General features: G+C 44.6%; 1 protein-coding gene and 1 long non-coding RNA gene across 2 annotated transcripts in view; one reads left to right on the forward strand and one right to left on the reverse strand.

Moving 5' to 3' along the window:
* LOC123515440 (cubilin-like) overlaps positions 1-27,876 on the reverse strand; it is a 234,055-nt gene that overhangs the window by 47,087 nt on the left and 159,092 nt on the right. The window contains 1 exon segment of the mRNA XM_045274006.1: positions 23,440-23,663. Within this exon segment, the coding sequence (XP_045129941.1) occupies positions 23,440-23,663 (224 nt within the window).
* LOC123515441 overlaps positions 1-27,876 on the forward strand; it is a 218,979-nt gene that overhangs the window by 30,018 nt on the left and 161,085 nt on the right. The window lies entirely within an intron of this gene.

The raw sequence follows: 27,876 nt of genomic DNA on the forward strand, positions 1-27,876 counted from the left end.
GGACTTTCTGATTACGTCCGTCTACCTTCTTCCCACCCCTCCGTCCCGCCTCTCTCTCTCTCTCTCTCTCTCTCTCTCTCTCTCTCTCTCTCTCTCTCGCTCTCGCTCTCGCTCTTCTTTTCCTCAGTCGTGCCAAAAGTTATCTTCTATTTTTTTTTTTTCTTACTACTCCTCCTCCTCCTCCTCCTCCTCCTCCTCCTCCTCCTCCTCCTCCTCCTCCTCCTCCTCCTCCTCCTCCTCCTCCTCCTCCTCCTCCTCCAATATTCTATTTTCCATTGTTTGTCTACACATTTATGAATTCATCAGAAAACACGAGGAGGAGGAGGAGGAGGAGGAGGAGGAGGAGGAGGAGGAGGAGGAGGAGGAGGAGGAGGAGGAGGAGTAATGGAAGAAGAGGAGTAGTAGTCATTGGAAGATAACCTTACTGTCCTTGTTTAGAGAGAGAGAGAGAGAGAGAGAGAGAGAGAGAGAGAGAGAGAGAGAGAGAGAGAGAGAGAGAGAGAGAGAGAGAGAGAGAGAGAGAGAGAAACGTAAGACACAATGAAAGAAGAGAACATGTGTGTGTGTGTGTGTGTGTGTGTGTGTGTGTGTGTGTGTGTGTGTGTGTGTGTGTGTGTGTTTGCAGATCCCTCGTCCACACAATAGGAGGAAAGGCAGACACTCACATCGCTACCTAATGGCATTCTCTCTCTCTCTCTCTCTCTCTCTCTCTCTCTCTCTCTCTCTCTCTCTCTCTCTCTCTCTCTCTCTCTCACCCCTGAACCTCCTATTCACCTCTATTTTTCGTTTGGCGGCGTAAGCACTCATCTTTTGTCTTCCTTCCTCCTCCTCCTCCTCCTCCTCCTCCTCCTCCTCCTCCTCCTCCCTCCCTCTCTCCTTCCTCCTCCTGTTATGTTCCCTCTATTCCCTCAACTCCTCAACTCCTCCTCTTCCTCCTCTTCTTTTTTTTTTCTCTTCTCCCAGTTTAGTGAGGCAGTACTGGGGTGAAACGCGTGAATAAACACCTTAGGAACACAAACAAAAAGGAACACAAAGGAGATGCATATATTTAGTGTGGGTGAAGAGAGAGAAGCATGGAAGAAAGAAAAGGAATGAAAGAAGTAAGGGAGGTTGATGAAAAGAACTGAATAAAAATGAAGAAAGGGAAGATGGAATGGATTAACCCCTTCAAGTAGCATGACGCGTTTTCATATTCATTCTGGTTACTGTTTGGTGAATTTATACAGCTTCAGAAACATATGTGGGGATTAAAATAGTGGAGACTCTGGCCATTAATCATATGATCTCCATAGACCCTTCCGAATGTTAATAAAATCGTGTAATTATACCCAGAACTCAAAGTAAAAATGTGTTCCAGTACTGAAGGGGTTAAGATACATGATTAAGAAAGACAAGATTAAGATTACATTAATTAAGATACGTTACTTAATTAGCTAAGATACATTGGTTAAGATACTTATAGTAGTTTTTTTTCTATCTTTCATGTTAGAATTACTCCAAGTTTTACTCGTGTCATGAACTTTGAACCCCTTCAGTACTGAGACGCATTTTTACCATGAATTTTGAGTATGATTAGACGATTTTATTGACATTAGGAAGGGTCTATGGAGGTCAGACGATAAATAGCCAGAGTCTCCACTATTTTAATCCCAACATAAATTTCTGAAGCTGTATAAAATCACCAAATAGTAACCAGAATGAATATGAAACGCGTCACAGCACTGAAGGGTTAAACCGAAATTTTACAAGGCCACAAAAAACGATAGCAAACTAATGCGCAGTTTAACGAAGATTTGATTAACAAGATAGAAAAAAAGCTTCAGTTTTGTCGTAATTTAATACTGAAGAAAAGTAGATGAATTCGATGGCCACAAGACAAAAGAAAAGGTGATCAATTTTGTTTTGGGCGTAACATTCACAACGAGAAGGAAAACGCGTCATAACAGTGAAGGGATTGAAGTTTTTTATTTTTTTTTTTTAAGTTATACCATGGGTTTTTCACGGGAATTTATGGGCTAAAGGGGATACTTTTTGGGGTACCTCTTATCTCAAAGCCCACCCTCTAGGAAACCGTTGCCCGAAGTGAGGAAGCCCAACCTACACTCCGACCGTGGACAGGATTCGAACCCGTGCGCTTGGAGACCCGTTTGGTAGTGTGAGGTGTTGTCCATTGTATCGATCCACTGTACGGGATAAATAGGATCTGATGTCATTATAAGCTTTGGATTTTTTTATCGTCTCTTTTAAGGCATCAGGTATTCTCCGTCTCGATCTGATGAATATTTTAGTTCTTTCAATATTTCTTCAAAGGTTATCTGAAGGAGGAAGAGGAGGAGGAGGAGGAGGAGGAGGAGGAGGAGAAGCTTGAGACATTATGTATTGATGGTTCTAAAAGAGGTGAAGGATAAAAAGATTTAGTAGAAATGAAAGTGGTAGTGTGTAGTAGTAGTAGTAGTAGTAGTAGTAGTAGTAGTAGTAGTAGTAGTAACAACAATAATAATAATAATACCACTAGCAGCAGTAATGTTGTTGTTGTTGCTGTTATTATTATTGTTATTATTATTATTATTATTATTATTATTATTATTATTATTATTGTTATTGTTATTATTATTATTGTTGTTGTTGTTGTTGTTGTTGTTGTTGTTGTTGTTGTTATAGTTGCTTTAGTAGGAATATCCTTGTTAGTGGATAGAAATGACACAGGCATGAAATGATGAAGAAAACGAGATGAGTAAGAGAATTATATATTAGTATGAACACGGCAAGGTGTACGTACACGGCACTCACCCACCCACACACACACACACACACACACACACACACACACACACACACACACACACACACACACACACACACACACACACACACACACACACAGGTATATCACACACTGACAGGCTTGAGCGCGCTTCATAAATATAAACAAATGAATCCCTCACAAAATACTGGAAAACTAACTTCCGCCCTGTAAAAACAAATGAACGAATGAATAAATAAATGAATAAATTAATAAATAGGTCAATACATAGGTAAGATAATATTAGGTAGATACTTTTAGTGGGTTTTATTTTTGGTTTATTTTTTATGTTTCGGTAGTCCTTTTTGTGTGTGTGTGTGTGTGTGTGTGTGTGTGTGTGTGTGTGTGTGTGTGTGTGTGTGTGTGTGTGTGTGTCTACGACCTGAATAAACGTATAACTAAATAATAATGCTATCACAAAACAACAGCGGTGATGAGTTTCCAGCAGCAGCAGCAGCAGCAGCAGCAGCAGCAGCAGGAACATGAATAGGAACAGCAGATTCTATGCATAATAACTCACATTATAACTCCCCCCTTCTATCTCTCTCTCTCTCTCTCTCTCCCACCCACCCACCCACCCTTCCAGGCCTCTCCCTCCTTCCCTTCTACCCGGGCAACCATCATATCTCCTTCTCTTCCTTCTTTCCTTCCTTTTATCCAACCTCCCTGCCTTCCTCCATCCTTTCCACCTAATCAGACATCTAACTTTCCTCTTCCTTCCCTTCTGTCCTCCTTCCTTCCTCTCAATCCTTCCATATATAATTTCTCTCATTCATTCCACCTTTACCTTCAGTCTTTCAGTCCATCCTTCCTTCCACCATTCCACTCTTACTTTCCCTTCCGTTCTTCCAGTCAGCCGGGCAACGAGGCAGGTCCCCAGTTACGTAGATCCCCGCGTGCTTATAAATTATCGCTTTAAAGTTAAATTACTGCTGGTTGTCATGGCGCAGCGTTTTGGGAGCGTGTAATGCGTGGGGAACAGGAAACAGGAACAGCGAGAGTTAGGGGCAAAATACTCCAAGCCTCTTGTGATCCCTCGACGCTTGCAAATGTGATCTACTTGCCTGGAGGTGAGGTGAGGTGAGGTGAAGGGATATGAGGCTAGTGTGAGGGTCGAGTGTGGTATTGGGTGACTGAGGTGTAGTGAGGTGAGGCTGGTGTGAGAGCTGGTGTGGAGCTCGTATTCAGAAACGCTTTCTTCTCTACCCATCACTGCTTTCCAAAGGGTCCAGTTGAAGATACTCGTGTATTTAACCCATTTAATACTGGAACACATTTTCACCTTGAGATTTTTGTACGATTAGAGCATTTTATTGACATTAGGAAGGGTCTTTGGAGGTCAGAGGATTAATGGCCAAAGTCTTTACTATTCTAATCTATAAAATCACCATAAAAATCACTATAAAATCACCAAATAGTAACCAGAATGAATATGGAAACGGGTCATGATACTGAAGGGGTTGGGAATATTATTATGGTTCTAGTGATAGACTGACAAGATTTCTAGTGTATGAAGACGCAGAAACTGTCTTGAAAGTCCGAATAGTTGTCTCTGTGGCCTTGGAAAATTGTCATGGTGAGAGGGAAAGGCGTTACTCAATATGGCGCATAGTCAGGTGAAAGGAAATAAGGTTAACATGAGACTAGGGTTTGGAAAGGTTAGGTGAAGTTATGAGACTGAAAAGGAGAATCATTACGTCACTCTTATCGTTCTTTCATCCTCAAACCTCGCGCCTTGTGTTACTAAATACTGCTTTTGGTATTTGCACTGGTGATTATTTCCATTGAATATTACAAAACTGCAAGGTAAGGCTGGGAGAAGTTGTGAGGCTGAGGGGAAGTAATGGGAGTGAGATAAGGAGTTTGGCTGAAGTGAAGGGAATAAAACTGTAATGTGAGGGAGCTTGATTATGAAACGAAGGGAATCAAGGAGTGAATGAGATCAGGAGTTTGGCTGAAGTGAAGCGAAGAAATATATGAGGTGAGGAAGCATGAGGGTGAAGTGAAGAGTCAGGGAGAGAGTGAGTGACATGAGGAGTTTGGTTGAAGTGAAAGGAAAAAAAATCTTAGGAAGAAAATGAGGGTGAAATAAAGGAATCAGGGAGATGGAGTGAGTAAGGGAGTGAGTGAGTGAAATGGAGTAAAAGGGAGTAAGAGGCTGAGATGAGGAAGTATGAATGAAGAAAAGAAAGTAAGGAAATTTAGTGAGAGAGTGAAATGGAGTAACATAAAGGAAACACCAATGAAATAAGTGAAAAAAGTGAAAAAAATAGGAAAGGAAATAAAGTAAAGAAAGGAATGAAAAAAGAAAGAAGGAAAGGACAGGTACTAAACATGACACAAGGGGAAAGAGGTCAGGTTAGGAGGTTAAGAATAAGATAATCAAGTCAACCTTTTCTCTTCCACTCAGTCAACAAGGAAACTGTCAACTGTCACCTTACTGAAAATGTGCTGCAGTTCCCTACACCTCCTTGGGGAATGTGTTACTGAGAGAGAGAGAGAGAGAGAGAGTGAGAGTGAGTGTGTGTGTGTGTGTGTGTGTGTGTGTGTGTGTGTGTGTGTGTGTGTGTGTGATGGACATTTTTTAAGCTCTCACTGAACCTTTTATGTATTTTAAGTAAGTTTTTATTTATTTATTTTTTTTTCTAAGTTATTTTGTTGTGGGGTGTTATTACTCTTACGGATTTTTGTTTTTCTTGTTTTTCTTTTTTCTTTATCGTGTTCTTGTTATTTCTATCTATTTTGCTTTTTTTCTTCCTTTTTTTCAGGTTCTTTCGTTTTCTATTCCTATTCTTTCCTTTTCTTAGTTTTTTTACTTTTTTTCTTTTTGTTATTGTTTTTGGTGTTGCTGTTCTTGTTCGTGTTCTTGTTCTTGTTCTTCTTGTTCTTGTTCTTCTTGTTCTTCTTCTTCTTCTTCTTCTTCTTCTGTTGTTGTTGTTGGTGTTGGTGTTGTTGTTGTTGTTGATGTTGCTGTCGTCGTCGTCGTCATTGTTGTTCTATTTCATCTCCATCTTCATCTTCATCCACCACCACCACCACCACCACCACCACCACCACCACCACCACCACCACCAACACCTTCTCTCCTCCTTCCTCCTCCCTTTCATTGCTACGACTTCCTATTGGTGGCAGCGGCGGGATGGGGACGGGGCGTGGAGGGTGTCAGAGTGGGGGTCGTGGTGGGGTTGTCCTCCTGTGGGTCGTACTTGGAGGCGCTGATCCGACTAGGTAATTCTATTTTCCCTAATTAACGTCGGCTTAAAGGTGAGTTACGTCCCTACCTCTCCCTGCCTCGTGAAGAGCATGTGACGGCGGCAGGAGGAGCTGGGCGGGGTGTCGGGGTGTCGGGGTGTGACGCGGTGGTGATGGGAACTTTTCAAGGGTATAAATGTCTGTGACGGGGTTTAGTGAGTAGTTTCTGTTGATGTGACGGGGTGTAGCGTATGTTTTTGTGACGTGACGGGGTGTGTGTCATGTTTTTTTGGGATGTGACGGGGTGTTGGATGTGTTTCTAGGGTGTGAAGGTGTATCTCATGTTTTTTGGGGTGTGACGAGGTGTATCATGTTTTTGGTGTGTGACGGGGTGTACCACATGTTTTTTGGCCAGTGATGCAGGTGTTACGTGGACTTCCGAAGGGATATATGTTGTTTGTGAGGGTGTAGAAGGTGTATCATGGTGTGACGGGGTACAGAGCGGTGTAGGAAGAGGGGGAGGGGGAAGAGCGTGACGGTGTGTGACGGGAGGAGCGTTGAGGGGTTTTCTGTGTCGCGGGCATGGCAGTGAAAGGCGTCATTAGCTGGAGGTGGCCTGGCTGTGCCCCTCCATGAATGCCAGCCTGGGAAGAGGAGGAAGAGTAGGGGGAGGAGGAAGGAGGAGGAGGGGAGAAGAAAAGCAGCTGAGCCTTTGGAAATGCAGCCAGAATCCTCCTCCTCCTCCTCCTCCTCCTCCTCCTCCTCCTCCTCCTCCTCCTCCTCCTCCTCCTCCTCCTCCTCCTCCTCCTCCCCAACCTTTAGTTCTCGCTTCTTTCATCAAGCACCACCACCCTCTGCCCCCAAGGCCACACCAGCCCACACCTGCCCCGGGGCCTCCGTCAGTAGCAGCACCTCGCCTCACCGTCCTGTGTTTAGCCTTTGTGTTTACTTATTTACTCTCTCCTCATTAGTACTAGTTGATGTCTCCCCCACTGGTGTGCCGTGCTCCTCTTTCACCTCCCCGGCACCTTCCTGCTTCTCCCTGGAATTTTCTACCTTTCCCTTGCACTTTCTTCCTCTTCCTGTTCACCTGCCCTTTAGTTTTACATCTCTCTATTTAACTAAGAACACAGTATTACATTACCTAATGTAACCTAACCCAAATTAAACCAAACAACCTAACCTAATCTAATGTAACCTAACTTAGCCAAACTTAACTTAATCTAACCTAACCTAACCCAAATTAAACCAAACAACCTAACCTAATCTAATGTAACCTAACCTAGCCAAACTTAACCTAACCTAACGTAACCTAACCTAACCTAACTTAACCTAAACTAGTCAAACTTAACCCAACCCAACCCAACCCAACCCAACCTAACCTAACCTAACCTAACCAAACCCAACCAAACCCAGCCCAACCCAACCCAACCCAACCTAACCTAACCTAACCCAACCCAACCCAACCCAACCACACCCAACCCAACCCAACCCAACCCAACCCAACCTAACCAGAACCAGTAAGTCTTGGCCAGTATTTAGTCATCCCAGCGCAGTGCTATCAGAAATACATAGGGAGGAAATGTCTTGAGGGATACAAGCACATTGTTGGGGGAGAAGTTTGTCAGGGGAGTATAAAAAGACCAGTGGGAATGTGACCAGGGCTTCCTCGTGGGCATTAATGATACTGGTGGAGGTGGCTGGGGACGGCCTGACCCTAAGGAAAGAAGATACATTCTCTTAAGTGTTCCTGTGCCTCAGCCGCCTCTACCCTGGCAGGAAACCACTCAGCTCCACTTAGACCCGCTCACTGACCCCTTCCCTGACCTCTGCCGCGCCACCCCTCGCCTCTCGCTAACAACATCAAGGGACTGGTTGGGCCGTGCGGTGCTGGGTGAATGGGGGAGTCGGGGGAGTGGGGGCAGTGGGGGAATGGATGTGTGTGGGTGAGTCTATGGGTGAATGAGTGAGAAAGTGGGTCTATGGGTGTGTGTGGGTGAGGTATGAGTGAATGAGTGAGAAAGTGGGCCTATGGGTGTGTGTGTGGGTGAATGAGTGCAGGGACAGTACAGGTATAGTGCAGTAGAAATAAAGGAAAGTAATTCGTTGGCTTACAAGTGTGGGTTATCTCTGCCCTGTTTTCCTTACATTTCTTCCCTACTCATCCCTTCTCCTTGTTTCCCTACTTTCCCCCTACTCTTCCCTACTCAGTTTCCCTACTTTTCTTCCCTACTCTTCCCTACTCTTTGCCTACCTTTTTTCCCTTACTTTTTCCCTACTTCTTTATGACTCACAGGATGGACAGCCGTGACACACCTTGCCTTCATCGGGTGGCGTGTTATATGTGCGTCCGTGTGTATGCAGAGAGGCAGGAGAGGAAAGGCGGGCGGTCAGTGCACGTCAGAATGGAGAGAGAGTGGCTGGTGTGAGCGGCGCGCCGTTGCTAGGCACCCGCTGCCACTCACGAGGAAAAGAAGGTGCAGAGGTGGTTCTTTACTGGGAGAGAGAGAGAGAGAGAGAGAGAGAGAGAGAGAGAGAGTACACACACACACACACACCACTATTGACCACACACCATACACTCGCCACAACAAACAGATTAACTACTCGTCCTCCCCTCCGCCTTCTAGTTACCTGCCAATCTACAGGAGGGGCGTGGCAGGCGGCGGTGGGGAAGGCACGGGACACATGTACTGAGTTACGCCTTCCCGTCCCCTCACTCTCCCCTCACTCTCCCCTCACTGCTATGCTCCTCTCCCACTTTTCTCCCCTCTTTTCCTCTCACTCTCGCTGTTGCACCCTCTCCCCCTCACTCTACCCTCACTAAACCCTCACTGCTATGCTCCTCTTCCCTTCTCTCCCCTTTTTTCCTCTCACTCGCTGTTACACCCTCTTCCCCTCTCCCCCTCTCCCCTCCCTCTCACTGTTACCCTCACTAAACCCTCACTGCTATGCTCCTCTCCTCCTTCTCTCCCCTTTATTCCTCTCACTCTCTGTTACACCCTCTCTCCCTCTCCCCCTCTCCCCCTCTCCCCTCCCTCTCACTGTTACGCATCACCTCCAACTTCACTCACAGTTACTTCCCCTTTTCCCTCTCCCCTCGCTCACGGTTACGCCCCCCTCCTTCCCCTTCTCCCCTCACTCTCACTGTTACGCCCCCTCTTCCCCCTCTCACTCTCACTGTTACGCCCCATCCTCCCTCTCTTTCCCTCATACAATTACGCCCCCCTTCCCCTCACTCTAACAATTATGCTTCCTCCTCTCTCTCCCCTCACTCACGGTTACCCCCCTCCCTCCCTCTCTCCCCTTCACTCACGGTTATGTCCCCTTCCCTTCACTAACAATCATGCCCTCTCCTCTCTCCCCTCACTCACGGTTATGCCACCTCTCCTCCCCTCTCTCCCCTCAGTGTCATGGATGAGTGTTGGTTTTCTGTGGTGACATAATCTTCAGTGGTTCATACGGCATTACTTTTATGTGTTTGTGTTTGTTTTTTCTACCTGATGATGTTTTTTTATTATTATTATTTTTTTTATTTATACCATGTTGGGTTTTCACGGGAATTTATGGGCTAAAGGGGATACTTTCTTGGGGTACCTTCTATCTCAAAGCCCACCCGCTAGGAAACCGTTGCCCTGAGTGAGGAAGACCAACCCAGCCTAACCTAACCTAACCTAATCTAATCTAACCGTGAACAGGATTCGAACCCGTGCGCTTAGAGACTCCCTCGGACCCCAAAATACGCGCATGGGTCCAGTGTAATTGGTGATGTCACGGTCTTGTGTTGGTTTGGTTGTTTTTTGTTATGTTTTTTTTTTTTTCTTTTTACTTTTGTTTCATGTTTTTGTTGTTATTAGCTTGATTTATTTCTTTTATCTATCTCTTTATTTATTTATTTATCTATCTCTTTATTTTTACTTTGAATTTACTTAGTGACATGATATTATTATTTTTTTTTTCCATAGACTACGAAAAAGAGAAGAAGGAAAAAAAAAAAAAAGACGAACTTATAAACTCAGAGTGGTGAAAGTAAAGGACATCCGAAGAAAACGAGAAAGAATAAGGACAACTCCCGTAAAAAGAAACACATTAAGATATCTCACAAAACACCACCACCACCACCACCACCAACACCAACACCAACACCAACAACAACAACTACTACTACTACTACTACTACTACTACTACTACTACTACTACTACTACTACTACTACTACTACTACTACAACAAGACTTCGATTCCTGCAGTCTTGAGAGTAAAAGAAGAAGCAGAGAGAAGAAAAAAAGCCTAATATTATCTAACGAAAGACAAAAAATAATGTTACTAAAAGAGGTGTAATGCTGTAATAAAATCTAGGAATTGTTGACAGCACACAGCACACAGCACACAACCACAGCACAGACAACGTTAATTATTCTTATTAAAAAAAAAAAAAACAATTTTCCCCGAGTAAGAGAGGCGTAATGCTGTAATAAAACTTAGGAATTGTTGACAACATACAACCACAGCACACAGCACACAGCTACAACACAGACAGCGATAGTTATTCTAATGAAAAAAAAAAAAAAATTTCACCATAGTAAGAGAGGCGTAATGCTGTATAATTAAATCTAGGACTTGTTGACAGCACACAGCACACAGCAGCACACAGCACACAGTCACAGCACAGACAACGTTAGTTATTAAAATAATACTGAAATAAAACCTAGGACTTGATGACAGCAAACAGCCACAGCACACAGCCACAGTACACAACCACAGCACACAGCCTCAGCCACAGCCAGCGTTATTTATTCTTCGTGGCGGGCGGGCGGCAAATGAACACAGGGGAAATCTAGCCTGGATAAACTGTGGTAACCTTAATGCCACAGTCAGCCTCATGTCCCGCGTTAATGAATATTTGTCTGGCGCACCTTGTTTTTAGTTTTTCTCTTCCTCACGAATAAACTAGTGGAAGAAAGGAAGGGAAAGGACGAGGGAAAAAATAAACATGATATAGAAAAAATAGGGAAAGTTGCAATTAGACATCAAACACATAAGACAAATAAGGGAAGCACATTTTTATCTCTCCCAGCTCACGAACAAACTTGGGAAAGGAAGGAAGGAAGGAAGGACGAGGGAAAGAATAAACGTGACGTATATAAGAATAAAGAAAGTTGCAATAAGACCAACCACATAAGAAAAATAAGAGAAAGACGTTTTTTTATATTTTTTCTCTCTCCCACTCATGAACGAACAAATTAGAGGAAGGAACGAAGGGAAAGAACGAAGGAAAGAATAAATATGACGTAAATAAGAATAAGAAAGTTGTAATAAGCCGTCATCCTCATGAGAAAAATAAGAGAAGCGCATTTTTTTTTTTATCTCTCCCAGCTCTCAGACAAACTTTTGAAAGGAAGGAAGGGAAAGAAGGAAGGAAAGAATAAATATGATATAAAAAAGAATAAGGAAGGTTGCAATTAGGCATCAAACACACAAGAAAAATAAGAAAAGAACATTTTTTTTCTCTCCCTCTCACGTACAAACTAGAGAAAGGAACGAAGGAAAAGAACGAAGGGAAGAAAGAATAAGCATAACGAGAAAAAGAATAAGGAAACTTGCAATAAACCATCAAACACATAAGGAAAATAAAGGAAGGGATTTTTTTTTTACTCTTTCTCAACTCACGTACAAACTAGAGAAGAAACGAAGAAAGAGAACGAAAGAGAGAATAAGGACATAATAAAAGAATAAGATATAAGAAAAATAAGGGAAGAGCATTTATTTCTCTCCCAGCTCACGAACAAACTAGAGAAAGGAACGAAGGGAGAGAACGAAGGAAGGAATAAGTATAACAAAAAATAGATAAATAAGATAAAGCTACAATAAAACATCATCTTCATCAGAAAATAAGAGAGGGAAGTCTTGTTTTTTTCTCTCCCAACACACGAACTGACGTTTTCTTTTTCTTTTTTTTCTCTCCCAACGCACGAACGAACAAACTAGAGAAGGAACGAAAGGAAAGAATAAGCATAACATAAAAAAGAATAAGGGAAGTGGCAATAAGACATCAACCACACAGGAAAATAAGAGACTGAAGAGGTTAAGGAAGCAGTCAAGAGTCAAGCAAGCAGGCAACATGACACACTGCACACTGCTGCTGGTTCGCCCTCACGTTTTCTTTAACACAAGAGCCATCCACGTGTCTCCTAAGAATTTATCGGCGTCATTTTGTAATTTTGGGTCTCAGCGACATAATAACACGTCTCTGAGCCGCGCTGAGGTACACGAGGCGACAAAAAAAAAAAAAAAAAAGGAGAATCTGAAGCAGTGAACCTCTAATCTGATCCAATGTTGTAAAAAAAGGCAGTGAAGAAATGTGATGTACCTTGAAAATTTGTCAAAAAAAGCTAGTTTCAGATTTTTTACCCCAGCTTAATCTAACCTAACCTGAGGAGGAGGAGGAGGAGGAGGAGGAGGAGGAGGAGGAGGAGGAGGAGGAATGTGTTATTATTATTATTATTATTATTATTAGTAGTAGTAGTAGTAGTAGTAGTAGTAGTAGTAGCAGTAGCAATAATTGTAGTATTAGTGATGATGGTGGCAACAAAAATATTAACAATGATAAATAGTAACACTACTACTACTACTACTACTACTACTACTACTACTACTACTACTACTACTACTACTACTACTACTACTACTACTACTACAAGAGATTAGGACTAGTTAACATGAAGTGGAGGGTACATAATAGTGGGAGGTCATGAGTAGGGAAGTGGGAGGAAGGAAGAGCGAGAGGGCGCGTTAAGTGGAAGAAAGAAAAAGAGTGGAATGGAAGTGGATTTGGAGGAATAGAAGAAAATATAAATGGGATAAATAAAAGATAAAAAAAATAAAGAAAGAAGATTGAGAGAGAGAGAGAGAGAGAGAGAGAGAGAGAGAGAGAGAGAGAGAGAGAGAGAGAGAATTGAAGCGAGTAATTCAATTTAGGGACAGCTTGGACACAACGAGCTGATGGCTCTCCCTCCCTCCTCCCTCCTCCTCTCAGTCCAGCAGGGGGAGGAGGAGGAAGAAGAGGAAGAGGAGGGGTGGGGAGGGGGAGGAAGAAGAAGAAGAAAAAAAAAAAGAAGAAGAAGAAGATGAAGAAGTAGAGGGAGGAGAAGAAGAGGAAGAGGAATGAAGGAAGAAGGAAGGAGAGGAAAGGAAGTAAGAAGGAAGAAACCGTGTAGAATAAGAAAAATGAGAGGAGGAGAGAAAAATGATGAGAGGAAAGTATAAGGAAGGAAGGAAGGAAAGAGGGAAAGAAGGAAGGATGAAGATTAGAACGAAGGAACAGAGAGAGAGAGAGAGAGAGAGAGAGAGAGAGAGAGAGAGAGAGAGAGAGAGAGAGAGAGAGAGAGAGAGAGAGGAAGGGAGGCTAGATGTAAAGAGGAGGGGGTTAACGAGCACATCTCCTCCTCCTCCTCCTCCTCCTCCTCCTCCTCCTCCTCCTCCTCCTCCTCCTCCTCCTCCTGTGGTGAGAAAATTACCCCTGAATCGAGTTTTCCTCATTATCTGCCGCGTGCCGAGTTATGGTAATTTGGTGGATGATAATGGGAGGAGGAGGAGGAGGAGGAGGAGGAGGAGGAGGAGGAGGAGGAGGAGGAGAAGGAGGAAGAAGAAGAAGAGGAGGAAGAGGGTAGAAAGGGTTGGAGGTAGTAGTGCCTGTGAAGGAGGAGGAGGAGGGAGAGGAAGAGGAGGAGGAGGAGGAGGAGGAGGAGGAGGAGGAGGAGGAGGAGGAATGAAATGGCAACAAGAAAAGAATCGTGAAAGAAAGAAGATAAAATTAAGAAAGTTTGAACCTGCAGCTCATGTCAACAACTCTCTCTCTCTCTCTCTCTCTCTCTCTCTCTCTCTCTCTCTCTCTCTCTCTCTCTCTCTCTCTCTCTCTCTCTCTCTCTCTGGAACACCACCCAACACCACTTCACGCAAGCAACACTTTTAGATCACATTTTCTTTGGCTGAGTGTGGGAGAGAGCAGGTTCTGTCTTCGTATCCTATCCCATTTGGAGGGGATCAGGAGAGGAGAGGCGTGGAATTGTTTTCTGGGGAATTAAGGAAGAATCGATGTTTTTATGAGCGTCGCCTGGCAAGGGATAGAGGATTCAGGAGCCTTGTGGCGGATCAGAAGAAACGTGACAGTGGTTTTCGAACTCTCTTCCCCTACTCTGTCTGTCTGTCTGTCTGTCTGTCTGTCTGTCTGTCTGTCTGTCTGTCTGTCTGTCTGTCTGTCTGTCTGTCTGTCTATCTATCTATCTATCTATCTATCTATCTATCTATCTATCTGTCTGTCTGTCTGTCTGTCTGTCTGTCTGTCTGTCTGTCTGTCTGTCTGTCTGTCTGTCTCTCTCTCTCTCTCTCTCTCTCTCTCTCTCTCTCTCTCTCTCTCTCTCTCTCTCTCTCTCTCTCTCTCTCTCTCTCTCTCTCTCGTGCTGGTTATTTGAAAGGTTCCACATCTCACTCACTCACTCACTCACTCACTCACTTTTCCTCGCTCATTCACTCACTCACTCACCACTCACTCACTCACTCACTCATCCTCGCTTGCCTGGTGAATTGGAGACGGTGTAAGAGAAATGAAGAAAAGAACAAAAAATGATGACAAAAACGCGAGTGAGGACATGGAGGAGGAAATACAAAGGAACACAAGGGAAGGCCAAACAGCAATAGGTCCTGAAGTTAATGTGGTGCTGGGATGACTGTTCTTTTCTTAGTTAGTGGGAGAGAGGATAGAAAAAAAAGAAGATAGGATAGAGGAGGAGCAGGAGCTGAAGGAGGGGAAATAAAAGAAAAGGGGAAAAAGAGATAGAAAAAAGACGATTGGGGACAGAGAGGAGGTGAGAACACAAAGGAATATAAAGGAAGTTCATGCAGGTTAGGTTACGTTAGGTTAGGTTAAATTAAGTTAGGTCAGGGTAGATTAAGTTAGGTTAGGTTAGGTTAAAGTTAGGTTACATCTCTTCACATGCAATTTACAATAACATTAACTACCCTGTCAAGGAATGGGAAGCTTGAGTCAATAGGTAGCTTTTAAAAGGATGGAGGAATAATAGATGGAATTAAATACCTTTGCTCATACAGGGACTACCACGTGTAGGCCTGACAGTCTCTTGCAGCCTCTCTCTTTTCCTTAAATCTCATGACTTTATACTACATAATATTACATTTAGACTAGATTATATTAGGTGACAACATTTTTCTCTTTACCTTCCACATACCATCCACTACTTACCAATAATGGGGAGGTAGGAGTGAATGCATAGGTGTAGTAATTAAAGGTGATTCTTGGGGAAGGTTGGGGAGGAGAGTGGCGTGCTTTGGGGAGGAAGATTGGGCAGTTTGAAGGTGACTCAGAACATTGCCTTTCCTTCTACGTGACCGATCAGAGGAGGAGGCCGAGGAGGAAGAAGAGGAGGGGAGTTCAGAGGAGAGGATGTGGAATGAAGGGATGGAGGAACGGGAGTAAATTTGGAAGAGAGAGAGAGAGAGAGAGAGAGAGAGAGAGAGAGAGAGAGAGAGAGAGAGAGAGAGAGAGAGAGAGGAGTGACAAATTTAAAGTGAGAGAAGCAGAGGAAGTAAAGTAAGAAAGAGAAAAAATAATGAAAAATGAAAGAAGGAAAAATGGATGAAAAAGAAGAAAAAAAATAAAAAAGTAAGAATAAAAAAAAGGAAACGATGAAAAGGAAGAGGGAAATAAATGAAAGAAGAAAGAAAAAATGGACGAAAGAACACCATAAATGAAAACGATGAACAGGAAGAAGGAAAAAAGAAAAAAAATGAAAGAAAAAAAAAATGAAAGAAGACCATCCCGTTCCTTCCCGCCAAAAAAAATGAAGGCAAGAAGGATCAAGTAAGTTTAATGTGCTGAACGAACTCCTGAACCGAAGCTAATCCGTTCATTAAAAGCTTAGCGGAGACTGTGGGAAAGATAAAACTGCATTATTTCACTCAGCATAGACTTAGGGAACACATGCTGGTCTGGTAATGGCTAACTGTTACCCCCTTTTAATGGCTAGCTCTTACCCCTCCACCTCCCCCCATTCCTTCCCTCACAACACCCCCTTAAGCCTTCCCAGTAATAGATTAACCCCTTCAGTACCATGCCACGTTTCCATATCCCTTTTGCTTACTATTTGGTGGTTTTATACAGCTCCAGAAACTTATGTAGGGTTTTAAAGTAGTGAAGACTGTAGCCATTAACCCCTTCAGTACCATGACGCGTTTCCATATTCATTCTGCTTACTATTTGGTGATTTTATACAGATCCAGAAACTCATGAATGGATTAAAATAGTGAAGACTGTAGCCATTAATCTTCTGACCTCCATAGACCCTTCCCAATGGCAATAAAATCGTCTAACCGCACCAAAAATTCAAGGTAGAAAATGTGTCCCAGTACTGAAGGGGTTAACGTTCCTATCTTCCATTAAACTTCTCATCTCCTTGTCTTTCTTTACTCTTCATAGCGATAAGCAGTAATTTACGGCGCTAAAAGTCTTGTTTGGAGTCTTTACAAGTATCTGCATGAAGGAAAACGGTATTAAAAAGAGTAGATTTCACCAGAGAGAGAGAGAGAGAGAGAGAGAGAGAGAGAGAGAGAGAGAGAGAGAGAGACGTGCATTGCTGTTGCTTTTGTTGCTCTCGTACTCAGTCATTTTCTTTTTTTTCATGTTTTTTTTTCTCCTTTTTACGTTTTTACTACCACCACCACCACCACCACCACCACCACCTCCTCCTCCTCCTCCTCCTCCTCCTCCTCCTCCTCCTCCTCCTCCTCCTCACTGACACTATCTCCCTCGGCATAATTTTGTGGGCGAACACTTGCCGGTCACACATTGAGGCACCAGCAGCGGGAGGGGTGGCAGGGGAGGGGGGAGGTGATGGCGCGGCGCCCCCCTAATGGGTTTGTCCTCGTGTGTCTGGCCCGAGGCAGAGTCAGGTAACGCAACGGAAGCTTTTACGAGGTCAGGGCTTCGTTTGGTGACGAGAAGCTCATCTTGCGAGGCTCGGGTGGTGGTGGTGGTGGTAGTGGAGAGGTGGATCAGTGGAGAGGCTGATGGCAGGGGATAGGGGAGGAGAGAGGTGAAGAGGCAGGGCGGCAGGAGAGGCAGGGGATGAAGGTGAAGCCGTGGAGGGTCGGTGAAAATAGCCACGAGCAGGTAATTAATCAGGAACTTACTAAATAACAGAGCCGTCTTTGGTGACGCCTAATTAACAACACTCTAATAACGGCACGAGCCTCGCTGAAGGATATTGACGACCTCATAAAAGTTCGCCCGGGTAAAAAGACGCTAAGGTGCTTTTTTCAAATTTCTTCTTTTTTCTCTTTCCTTTTCTGGTTGGAACATTATTTTGCCCCTGTCGCGGAAAGGTCAGGAAACGCTTGTTTTCCTCCCCTCAAAGGCGCTGCAGCTCCCACCGCAGCAGGGCTCCCGCTAAAAATGACAGACGGGTGTTTTAAAAAGTTAGCCTCTGGAGGCAGGCAAGTTAGGAGCGCAGCGCGAGGCAGGGAGGCGCCGCGCCGCCACACAAACACTGGTAACGAGGCGCCGCCCGTCACCGCCTGCCACGCCGCCCTCACTCACCATACCGTCTGTGTGTGTGTGTGTGTGTGTGTGTGTGTGTGTGTGTGTGTGTGTGTGTGGAATGTATGGAAGGAGAGTATATGTTTATTTTTCTTTTGTTTTTCCTTTCATATGGGTGAATGAAAGTTATTTATCCTCTAATTCTGGATAATCCTAATTGTTCTTTCTGTAGGAAGTGACACCTCAGTGAATCTATTTTATCTCTTAACTTTAACCTAACCTAACCTAACATAACATAACTCGAACTGATCTGACCTAACCTAACCTAACCTAACCTAACCTAACCTAACCCAAACCTAACCTAACCTAAAATAACTTAACCTAACCTAACCTAACGTAAATGAACCTAACCTAACGTAATCTAACCTAACCCAACATTTAGCAGGCGTGGCAGATCGGTATATAAGCCAAACACTTCCTAGCATCCATTTCTCCCTTTCCTCTCCCCGTTCGTATCGTATCGAGTTTTAATATATTCCGTGGCCGGTGGTGGTGGTGGCGGTGTCCAGGGGCGAGGGGCGCGGCGTGGTGTTCGCGGGACCATTAAGACCATAACTTTGCCCAATAAGGAAGGGCGGCGAGGTGAGGGCTGGTGAGATGAGGCTGGGGAGTCGAGGCTGGCGAGGTGAGGCTGGGGAGTCGAGGCTGGCGAGGTGAGGCTGGGGAGTCGAGGCTGGTGAGGTGAGGCTGGTGAGGTGAGGCTGGGGAGTCGAGGCTGGCGAGGTGAGGCTGGTGAGGTAAGGCTGGCGAGGTGAGGCTGGTGAGGTGAGGCTGGTGAGATGAGGCTGGCGATACTAAGCTGAGAATCGCCCGCTGATTGATCGTTCCCTGCTTTCTGCCCTTCCCCGGTTTTCTCCCCTGCTCTCTTCCCCTGCTGCCCATCCCTACTGACTGCCCTTCCCTGCTGTCCTTCCCTGCTGCTCTTCTCTGCTTTCCTCCCCTGTTCTCTTCCCCTGCTGGCCTTCACTACTGCTCTCCTTTGATGTCCTTCCCAGTCCTCCCATGCTATCCCTCCCCTGCTACCCTTCCCCGCTGCCCTCCCCTGCCATCCCCCTGCTGTTCTCCCTGCTGGTCTTGGTTTCATCCAGCGTTTTCTTGCCTCCTTTGCTGTCTTTAATGATTTTTGCAGATTTTTTGTGACTAACAGAGAGAGAGAGAGAGAGAGAGAGAGAGAGAGACACCACACTCACATACATACATACACACAATCTAATTAGTTAATCATGAATGTGACCTTTAACAACGGTGCTTAAGAGAGACAAACCATTTCAACATAAACTCTTCTTATTTTCCTTCTGTTCGCTCTTTAAGTCATCCTGTCATTCCCCTCTTGCTTCCCCAACGCTTCCTGAATGCCCCTCCTGTGTGCCGACTCGTGTTCCTCGCGTGCTTCTCTTTTAGCCTCACTTTTCTTCCCCTTTCCACCCACTCCGCCCTGTCATATCTTGTCTGCGTCTCATAACTTCCCCTTGCCATGCCGTCTCTTCCTGTCCCTTCCTTTCTGCCTCGCTTTAGCCTTTCCTTTGATTTTACTGCGCTATATCTTTGCCTGTGTGTCTCCCTGTGTCTCTCGTTTCCTCCTCCTGCGAGTTACGTTGTTACTTAACCTAACCTAACCTAACCTAACCTAACCATAACCTAACCTAACCTAATTAATCTAATCTAACACTGAACTAAATTAACTTAGCTTATTTTAATGTGACCACACCTCGTTGCCACTCAAAGCTGCTTATTTCTCTGTTTGTCTGTTTGTCTGTGTGTGTGTGTGTGTGTGTGTGTGTGTGTGTGTGTGTGTGTGTGTGTGTGTGTGTGTGTGTGTGTGTGTCTTCCTGTTTGTTTCTGTTTCTCTCTCTCTCTCTCTCTCTCTCTCTCTCTCTCTCTCTCTCTCTCTCTCTCTCTCTCTCTCTCTCTCTCTCTCTCTCTCTCTCTCTCTCACCACCACCACCACCACCACCACCACCACCACCACCACCACCACCACCACCACCACCACCACCCTCTAAAGCCACAAACTATCCAAAGTATCGATTTCACTTCCTTTGGACTCTCTCTCTCTCTCTCTCTCTCTCTCTCTCTCTCTCTCTCTCTCTCTCTCTCTCTCTCTCTCTCTCTCTCTCTCTCTCTCTCTCTCTCTCTCTCTCTCTCTCTCTCTCTCTCTCTCTCTCTCTCTCTCTCTCTCTCTCTCTCTTCTGAAAGCCGATAATTCACCTTCGTTCATCACTACAGAAAGGCGCCAATTATCGCATCTACCTCCCATTGGAAACTTGTAAACTTCCCCCTTTATCCTCACACTGAAAGGCCATCGATATACTCTCTCTCTCTCTCTCTCTCTCTCTCTCTCTCTCTCTCTCTCTCTCTCTCTCTCTCTCTCTCTCTCTCTCTCTCTCTCTCTCTTTCTTTCTCTTTCTTTCTTTCTTTCTTTCTTTCTTTCTTTCTTTCTTTCTTTCTTTCTTTCTTTCTTTCTTTCTCTCTCTCTCTCTCTCTCTCTCTCTCTCTCTCTCTCTCTCTCTCTCTCTCTCTCTCTCTCTCTCTCTCTCTCTCTCTCTCTCTCTCTCTCTCTCTCTCTCTCTCTCTCTCTCTCTCTCTCTCTCTCTCTCTCTGGAAATGCACCCAATGTTCTGTATTTCCGCCTTGCGCTGGAAACTGCCTCGCCAAAGCATAATCTTTGCGTTTGTACTACTATATAACATAACATTTGCCCCTAGGCGAAAACACACACACACACACACACACACACACACACACACACACACACACACACACACACACACACACACACACACACACACACACACACACACACACACACACACACACACACACACACACACACACCTGGCTCTGCAACGTCCCGGTTTCCTCTTACGGGTGGCCGAACAGGTGTGGTGGACGTATTATTGCATTAGTAATTACCAGGTGCTGCTTGTTGCGCCTTGGTAAACACAGGTGCACGTTTGCGGTGAGAATAGGGAATAGGCGAAGGAAATATAGCAGGGCCCGCCTTGGTACAGTGGAACCATGCGTGCTTTGGGGTCCGAGGGGTCTCCAAGCGCATGGGTTCGAATCCTGTCCACGGTCCAATTGTAGGTTGGGCTTCCTCACTCAGGGCAACGGTTTCCTAGCGGATGGGGTTTGAGATAGGAGGTACCACAAAAGGTGTCTCCTTTAGCCCGTAAATTCCCGTGAAAAGCCCACATGGTATAAATAAAAAGGGGTTGTTTGGTAAGCGTTGGTCAGGTGTTGTGTTGTTGTGGGGTGAGCGTGTGTTGTTGAGGATAAGAAGGTTTGGTTTTGCGTGGCCAGTTTTCAGGATCTCTACACGTTGTCACTCTCTGTTTAATGTGTAGTGTTTTGCTGATATGTGATGGAAGAGGTTTTTAATCCCTTTACTGTCAAACGAGATGACTAACAGTACCAGAACCTCATGTAACCTAACCCAACTTAGCCTAGCCCAACTTAACCTAACCTAACCCAACCTAACCTAACCTAACCTAACCCAACCTAACTCAACTTAACCTAACCTAACCCAACCTAACCTAGCCTAACCCAACTTAATCTAACCTAACCTAACCCAACTTAACCTAACCTAACTTAACCTAACCTAACCCAGCCCAACTTAACCCAACCTAACCTAACCTAACCCAACTTAACCTAATCTAACCTAACCTAACCTGACCTAACTTAACCTAACCAAACCAAATAAAGAATATTATTAGACCTCAAAACATCACTATCAGAAATATAGAATCTGCACCACCACCACACCACCACCACCACCACCACCACCACCACCACCACCACCACCACCACCACCACCACCACCACCACCACCACCTCGCCCTCCTCTCGCTTCCATTACCTGTCGAGGTGCAATCACTTGGGCGCACACCTGAACAAAGGCAGCCAATACGGTAGCCAGAGCAGTGGGAAGGAGAAAAGGCGAGGAAATGGAGCAGAGGAGGACCGAGGGGATGGAAGAGAGGGAATAGGGGAGACAAAAAAAAAAAAAGAGGAGATATCACAAATGGTATAGAAAAAGGGAGATAGAAAAGAAAGAGAAGGAAAGAGCAATACTAAATGGAGGAGGAAGTAGAGAGATGAAAAGAGTGGAGTATGGTATTGTAGATGGAGGAAGGGTGAGTGGAGGAGGAAAAAATGGAGAAATGGAGAGGTGGAGAGGAGAAAAGGTGGAGAGGCAGGGCTGGCGAGTGGTACAGAGTGGAAGATGGAATACAGGAAAGGAAATAGTGTATATGAATGTAAGGAGAATCGGAATTGGTGGAAATGTGGAGTGCGAGGAGGAAAAAAAAAAGGAAGAGGAGGAGGAGGAGGACTAGAAAGAGAAGGAGGAAGAGGAAGAAAAACAGGAAGAAGATGAGGAGGTGGAGGAAGAGAAGGAAAATGAAAATACACGTGAGGTATCATTGCAACATTACCTCCATCTCCACTCACTCTCCACCTTCACTTTCATCATTCCATTTCATTCTTTTATTTTTTTTTATGTCTTTACACCTCCACCTTCCGTCACTGCCACCTTCCCTCTCCTCCCCTCACTCTCCTTTCCCCCAGCAGGAAGGACGCGCCCCTAAGTGTACATGACGGGCGGTAATTAAACGAGGTAACAGATCGCCGTCAGTTCTGGGACACCTGCCAAGGCGCCACGCGGGACCTGTACGTCTTGATGGCTCATTAACAACCTAATTTCAAGCTGCCCCTCGCCCTCTCCCACCCCGCCTTCCCTCCACCCACACTCTCCGCCACACTCCGTCTAAACTCCTCTCCTGTAAATTTCGCTTTCGTTGATTTCTCCATCTTTGAAAATTGTGTTTGATTTGTGTTATGTTGCGCCCAGATTGTTTGTATTTGAATGCTGTCCAGGGAGATTCATATACTCGGAAATTCCTTCTTTAGTTTTCTATCCTCTATAATCATCTATGGGTCAATTTTCGTCAAGTTAGCCTAATGTAACCTAACTCAATTTCACCCAAAGGTAACCTAACCTAACCTAACCTAACTTGACCTAATATATCCAAACATTTTCGTCAAGCTAATCTAATGAAACCTAACTTAATTTCACCCAAAGCTAACCTAACCTGACCTCAAGCAATCCAAACCAGCCCTAAACTAATTTAACCTATCCTAATCTAACGACCTAATATATCCTAACCTAACTTGGTCTAACTTAATTTTTCTTTAGTGAATGAGATTTTATGCTGGGAAAATAATGTTTGTTTGCTGTATCATATTAACCACCCTTTGTACCGTCACCTTGCTGTACCACACTTGTGACACCTTTGCACCCTCACTCACTTGGCTGTACCGTTACTAGTCACACCTCACCTTTTGTACCTCTAACCACATCTTAGCACCGTCATTTTACTGTACCACTAACCACACCTTACCTTGCTGTACCTCACAAGTCACACCTTTGTACCTTCACCTTTCCGTACCCACTAGTCACACCATCTTGCTGTACCACAAACCACACCTCACCTTTTTGTACCACCACTAACCACATCTTTGCACCATTACCTTGCTGTACCCTACAAGTCATCCTAGCACCCTCACTCACCTTACTGTACCTCCATTAACCCCTTCAGTACCAGGACGTGTTTCCATATTCATTGTGGTGACTATTTGGTGACTCGTGTGGTGATTGAAATAGTGAAGACTGTGGCCATTAATCTTCTGCCTTCTTCCTTGCTAATGTCAATAGAATGGTTTAATGGCACACAAAACACAAAGTACTCGTAAATATGTGTCCCAGTACTGCAGGGGTTAACCACACCTTACCTTGCTTTACCCTACAAGTCACACACGCACGGGCACTTACCTTGATGTAGCCATTCTCGCAGTGGGTAGCGTTGAGGACTCGCCCCACCTTGAAGCTCTTGAAGCGAACGACAATCACCCAATCGTCTTTCAGGGCTGGCTTGTTCACCTTGAAGCGGTAAGAGCAGGTGAGGGGCCCGTACCGGTTCTGTCGCGTCAACTCCGGGGAAGAGACGTCCTCGTAGATGTCCACTGTCTTGTTGCAGTGTCCTCGGATACGATCATCTGAGGAGAGGGATCTTTGTGTTAACTTCATTGCCAGAGAGAGAGAGAGAGAGAGAGAGAGAGAGAAAGAGACAGACAGACAGACAGACAGACAGACACAGTGAAGGACAGAGAAACACAGCTAGATACATATACCTTTTAATAAATACCCCCTCTATACTACTAATCCTTCAACTTACTTTTATCCCAACCACCAAATAAGAAAAAAAAAAAAGAATAAATAAATACACAAACACACAAAACTCAATCACAGAAACATTTTAATACAAGAAACGAGAAAAGAAGAAGAATATAAAGACGAAACAAAAGAGAAAGGACAAAAAAAAAAAACGATAAAGATGATAAATTAGAGAGGAAGAGAGAGAAAGAAGTAAAGGAGTAGGATTATCAGAGAAGACGAAGGAGTAATTACATAGGAAGGAGTGGCAGGAATCCGAGTAACATTTGCCCTGCGGAAGAGGAAAGGAAATGTACTGGGAGTGGGAGAGAGAGGGAGGAGAGGAGGGAGAGGCAGAGAGAAGGGAGAGGGAGTAAGAGGATTGCGGTCGGCCTGGAGACGGGAAGAGAGACAGAGACAGAAAGAGATGGAGAGAGAGAGAGATTACTGGCTGTGGTGGAAAGGTGGAGACAGGTAAGCTAGTGGTAGTGGTGGTAGTGGTGGTGGTGATGGTAGTGGTGGTAGTTGTGGCAGCTAGAAAATAAAGAAAACTGAGTGAGTGAGAGTAAAGGTGAACAAATGAGTGAGTGAGTGAGACTGACTGACCGATCTTAGAGACACGGTAAGGAGGAATATAGACTGACTGGAAGAAAAGAAGAGGAAGAACAGAAGGAATAAATGAAAGGAAATAGAAAAGAGTAAAAAAGGAAGGAAAGTTAAGGAGTGATATAGAGAAACAAATACACGGAAGAACAACACGGAAAAGGAGGAGGAAGAGGAGGAGGAGGAGGAGGAGGAGGAGGAGGAGGAGGAGGAGGAGGAGGAGGAGGAGGAGGAGGAGGAGGAGGAGGAGGAGGAGGAGGAGGAGGAGGAGGAAACAGGAAGAAACAACAAATAATCCTCTTGTACGTGCTTCTGTATTCAATTAAACTCTGTGTGTGTGTGTGTGTGTGTGTGTGTGTGTGTGTGTGTGTGTGTGTGTGTGTGTGTGTGTGTGTGTAGTGAAATTGAAATTCCTGTCATGGTAATGGTGCAAGTAATCTAAACAAATAAACGAACAAACAGACAAACAAACAAACAAGAAGAATGTAAACAAATAGTAGAAGTAAATTAAATGGAGAGAGAGAGAGAGAGAGAGAGAGAGAGAGAGAGAGAGAGAGAGAGAGAGAGAGAGAGAGAGAGAGAGAGAGAGAGAGTCAGAAGAAAAGAAAGCGAAGTGGGGAAGAGGATAAGAGAGGCCAAAAAAAGTAAGAACGAACGACAGGAGGGAGAGAGATAGAGGAGGAGGAGGAAGAAGAAGAAGAGGAGGAGGAGGAGGAGGAGGAGGAGGAGGAGGAGGAGGAGGAGGAGGAGAAGCTTATCCAGAGGCTGAACTGACGGCGACAGGCAGAGAGAGAGAGAGAGAGAGAGAGAGAGAGAGAGAGAGAGAGAGAGAGAGAGAGAGAGAAAGAGAAATTTACATAGAATTTCAGATTACACGGGTCATTAAATCTACTTGAAATAATTTAGCATTTAAAGCTACAGCAGCATCCAACCCTCCACCACCACCACCACCACCACCACCACCACCACCACCACCACCACCACCACCACCACCACCACCACCTCCTCCTCCCAGTGTGTTTTCATCAGGTGCAAAGTGTTAATTGACTGAAACACTCTGGAAAATCTGTGCACATTTTGAAACATTCCATCAGATCACTGGAATTTTTGTGTTTATGCTTAAGTTTCCAGATTGCTGCTTTTTTTTTTTAATGTATTTTTCATGTATTTTGTTGAGTCTTTATACGAAATTAATGATGTCTTAAATGGGAGTCTTTACTAAGCCTTTTTTTTTTTTTTTTTTTTTTTTTTTTGAATGTGATAAAAAGATGATGTGATTATATATGTTTGGAGAATTCGAGATTTATTTTGTGTTTGCTGATGTTTTTTTCCCTGTGTTTGTAAATATAAACGTGTTTAGAAAGTGTTACGTGGAATTTTTGGGGTAATAATGCATGTTTAGTGGAATTGTAACCTATTTTTACCTATTTAGTTGGTATTAGTGAAGCAAATAGTTCTGATAAAGTGTTTGTAAATATAAGCGTGTTTAGAAAGTGTTACGTGTTTTTTTTGGGGTGATAATGCATGTTTAGTGGAATTGTAACCTATTTTGACCTATTTCGTTGGTATTAGTGAAGCAAATAGTTCTGATAAAGAGTTTGTAAATATAAGCTTGTTTAGAAAGTGTTACGTGTTTTTGGGGTAATAATGAATGTTTAGTGGAATTGTAACCTATTTTGACGTATTTAGTTGGTATTAGTGAAGCAAATGGTACTGATAATGTTTTCTCTTCCGCAGGTATTGCTTCTCCGGTTACAGTTTGGTTTCTTCCGTTTTCTTTATCATGAGCGAGGCCAGAACGGTGACTCATCTGATCCGTGAGTGCTAAAGGTGTTGTAGTTGTGAGTATCGTAGCCAGTCTATCATTCAGTTTATAATCTGGTGAGTCAGTCAGTTAGTCAGTGTACGAGTCAAATATTCAGTCAGAAATTAAGTCGTTTAGTCAGTCATATAGTGCGTCAGTTTTTTTCAGTTATTTATCATATGAGTCAGTAATGTAGTTCGTTCATACAGTCAATCAGTTAGGCAGTCAGTCAGTCCACCAGTCAGCCAATCATCCATCCATGCATGTATTCACCCATCCAGTCAATCAATCCGTCAGTGGTTGAATGAGTCAGTCACCCAGTCAACCATTCAATCAACATTTAGGTCAGTCATTCAATCAGTCAATCAGTGAATCTGTCAGTGGTTGAGTCAGTCATTCTGTCAGCCTATCATTCACTCCAATCAGTCGCCACACACACCACACGTTCTCCCCTCAAAGTGACCAGCCGCCTCTTGTCTTGCGCCTCCTGCCTCCTTTCTCACGCCTCCACCGTTTTCATGGCCACGTTGCCCTTTGCGTGTCGATGTGGGTGATCGTGATGGATGGCGGCTGTTCGGTGGAGGAATGGATGGAGGCGGGACGGGGGACTGGCGAGGGTGGAGGTGGGTAGATGGGTGAAATAACTGTGCAGAAAAACATTGAATTATTTTTCCTTAACTGAAGATTGTGTGTGTGTGTGTGTGTGTGTGTGTGTGTGTGTGTGTGTGTGTGTGTGTGTGTGTGTGTGTGTGTGTGTGTCAGGTGGTAATTACTGGTGTGTTGTGTGTGTGTTGTGTTGTGTTGTGTTGTGTTGTGTGGTGTAATAGTCACAAGGGTGTTGTTGTTGTCGTGATGTTGTTGTTGTGTTAGTGGTGGTGGTGGTGGTGTTGATGTTGGCAGTGAGGACAATGTGTATGTTGTTGTTGTTGTTGTTGTTGTTGTTGTTGTTGTTGTTGTTGTTGTTGTTGTTACTGTTATTGTTGTTGCCACTACTTTTGTTACAGCAGCCCTCAGATTATCACTTTTTCCTCCTCCTCCTCCTCCTCCTCCTCCTCCTCCTCCTCCTCCTCCTCCTCCACCAACTATTTTCCACAACCAATCCTTCTCTGACCTCCACAATACCCTATCCACTCTTCCCACTCCACCCATCCACCCCAACCCACCCCCACCCACCCCTGCCCATCCAGTCATCCCCACCTTACCCCGCCCACCACCTCACACCGCTCAATGTATCCCGCCCTCTCCGCCCTCGCCTCATATTGCTCTCCTCAGGCCCGTCCCAGGAGAGCCGCCCCTTCACTCCCCACAGCCTCTCAATTATGCACGGGCGCCTCACTAACCGCCCCCCTTTAAAGCAGGGCGCGGCGCTCCTTACACACACACACACACACACACACACACACACACACACACACACACACACACACACACACACACACACACACACACACACACACACACACACACACACACACACACAGAGAGAGAGAGAGAGAGAGAGAGGTGACGTCTTAAGGTGTTCTGTCATCACCTTCATCAGAGAGAGAGAGAGAGAGAGAGAGAGAGAGAGAGAGAGAGAGAGAGAGGGGAAAATAAATGGGTTTCTTCACTTTAATTCCATCTACTTGAGGAAGAGAGAGGATGTGTGA

This window comes from Portunus trituberculatus, chromosome 39 (assembly GCF_017591435.1).
Source record: "Portunus trituberculatus isolate SZX2019 chromosome 39, ASM1759143v1, whole genome shotgun sequence".
NCBI classification, from domain to species: Eukaryota; Metazoa; Arthropoda; class Malacostraca; order Decapoda; family Portunidae; genus Portunus; species Portunus trituberculatus.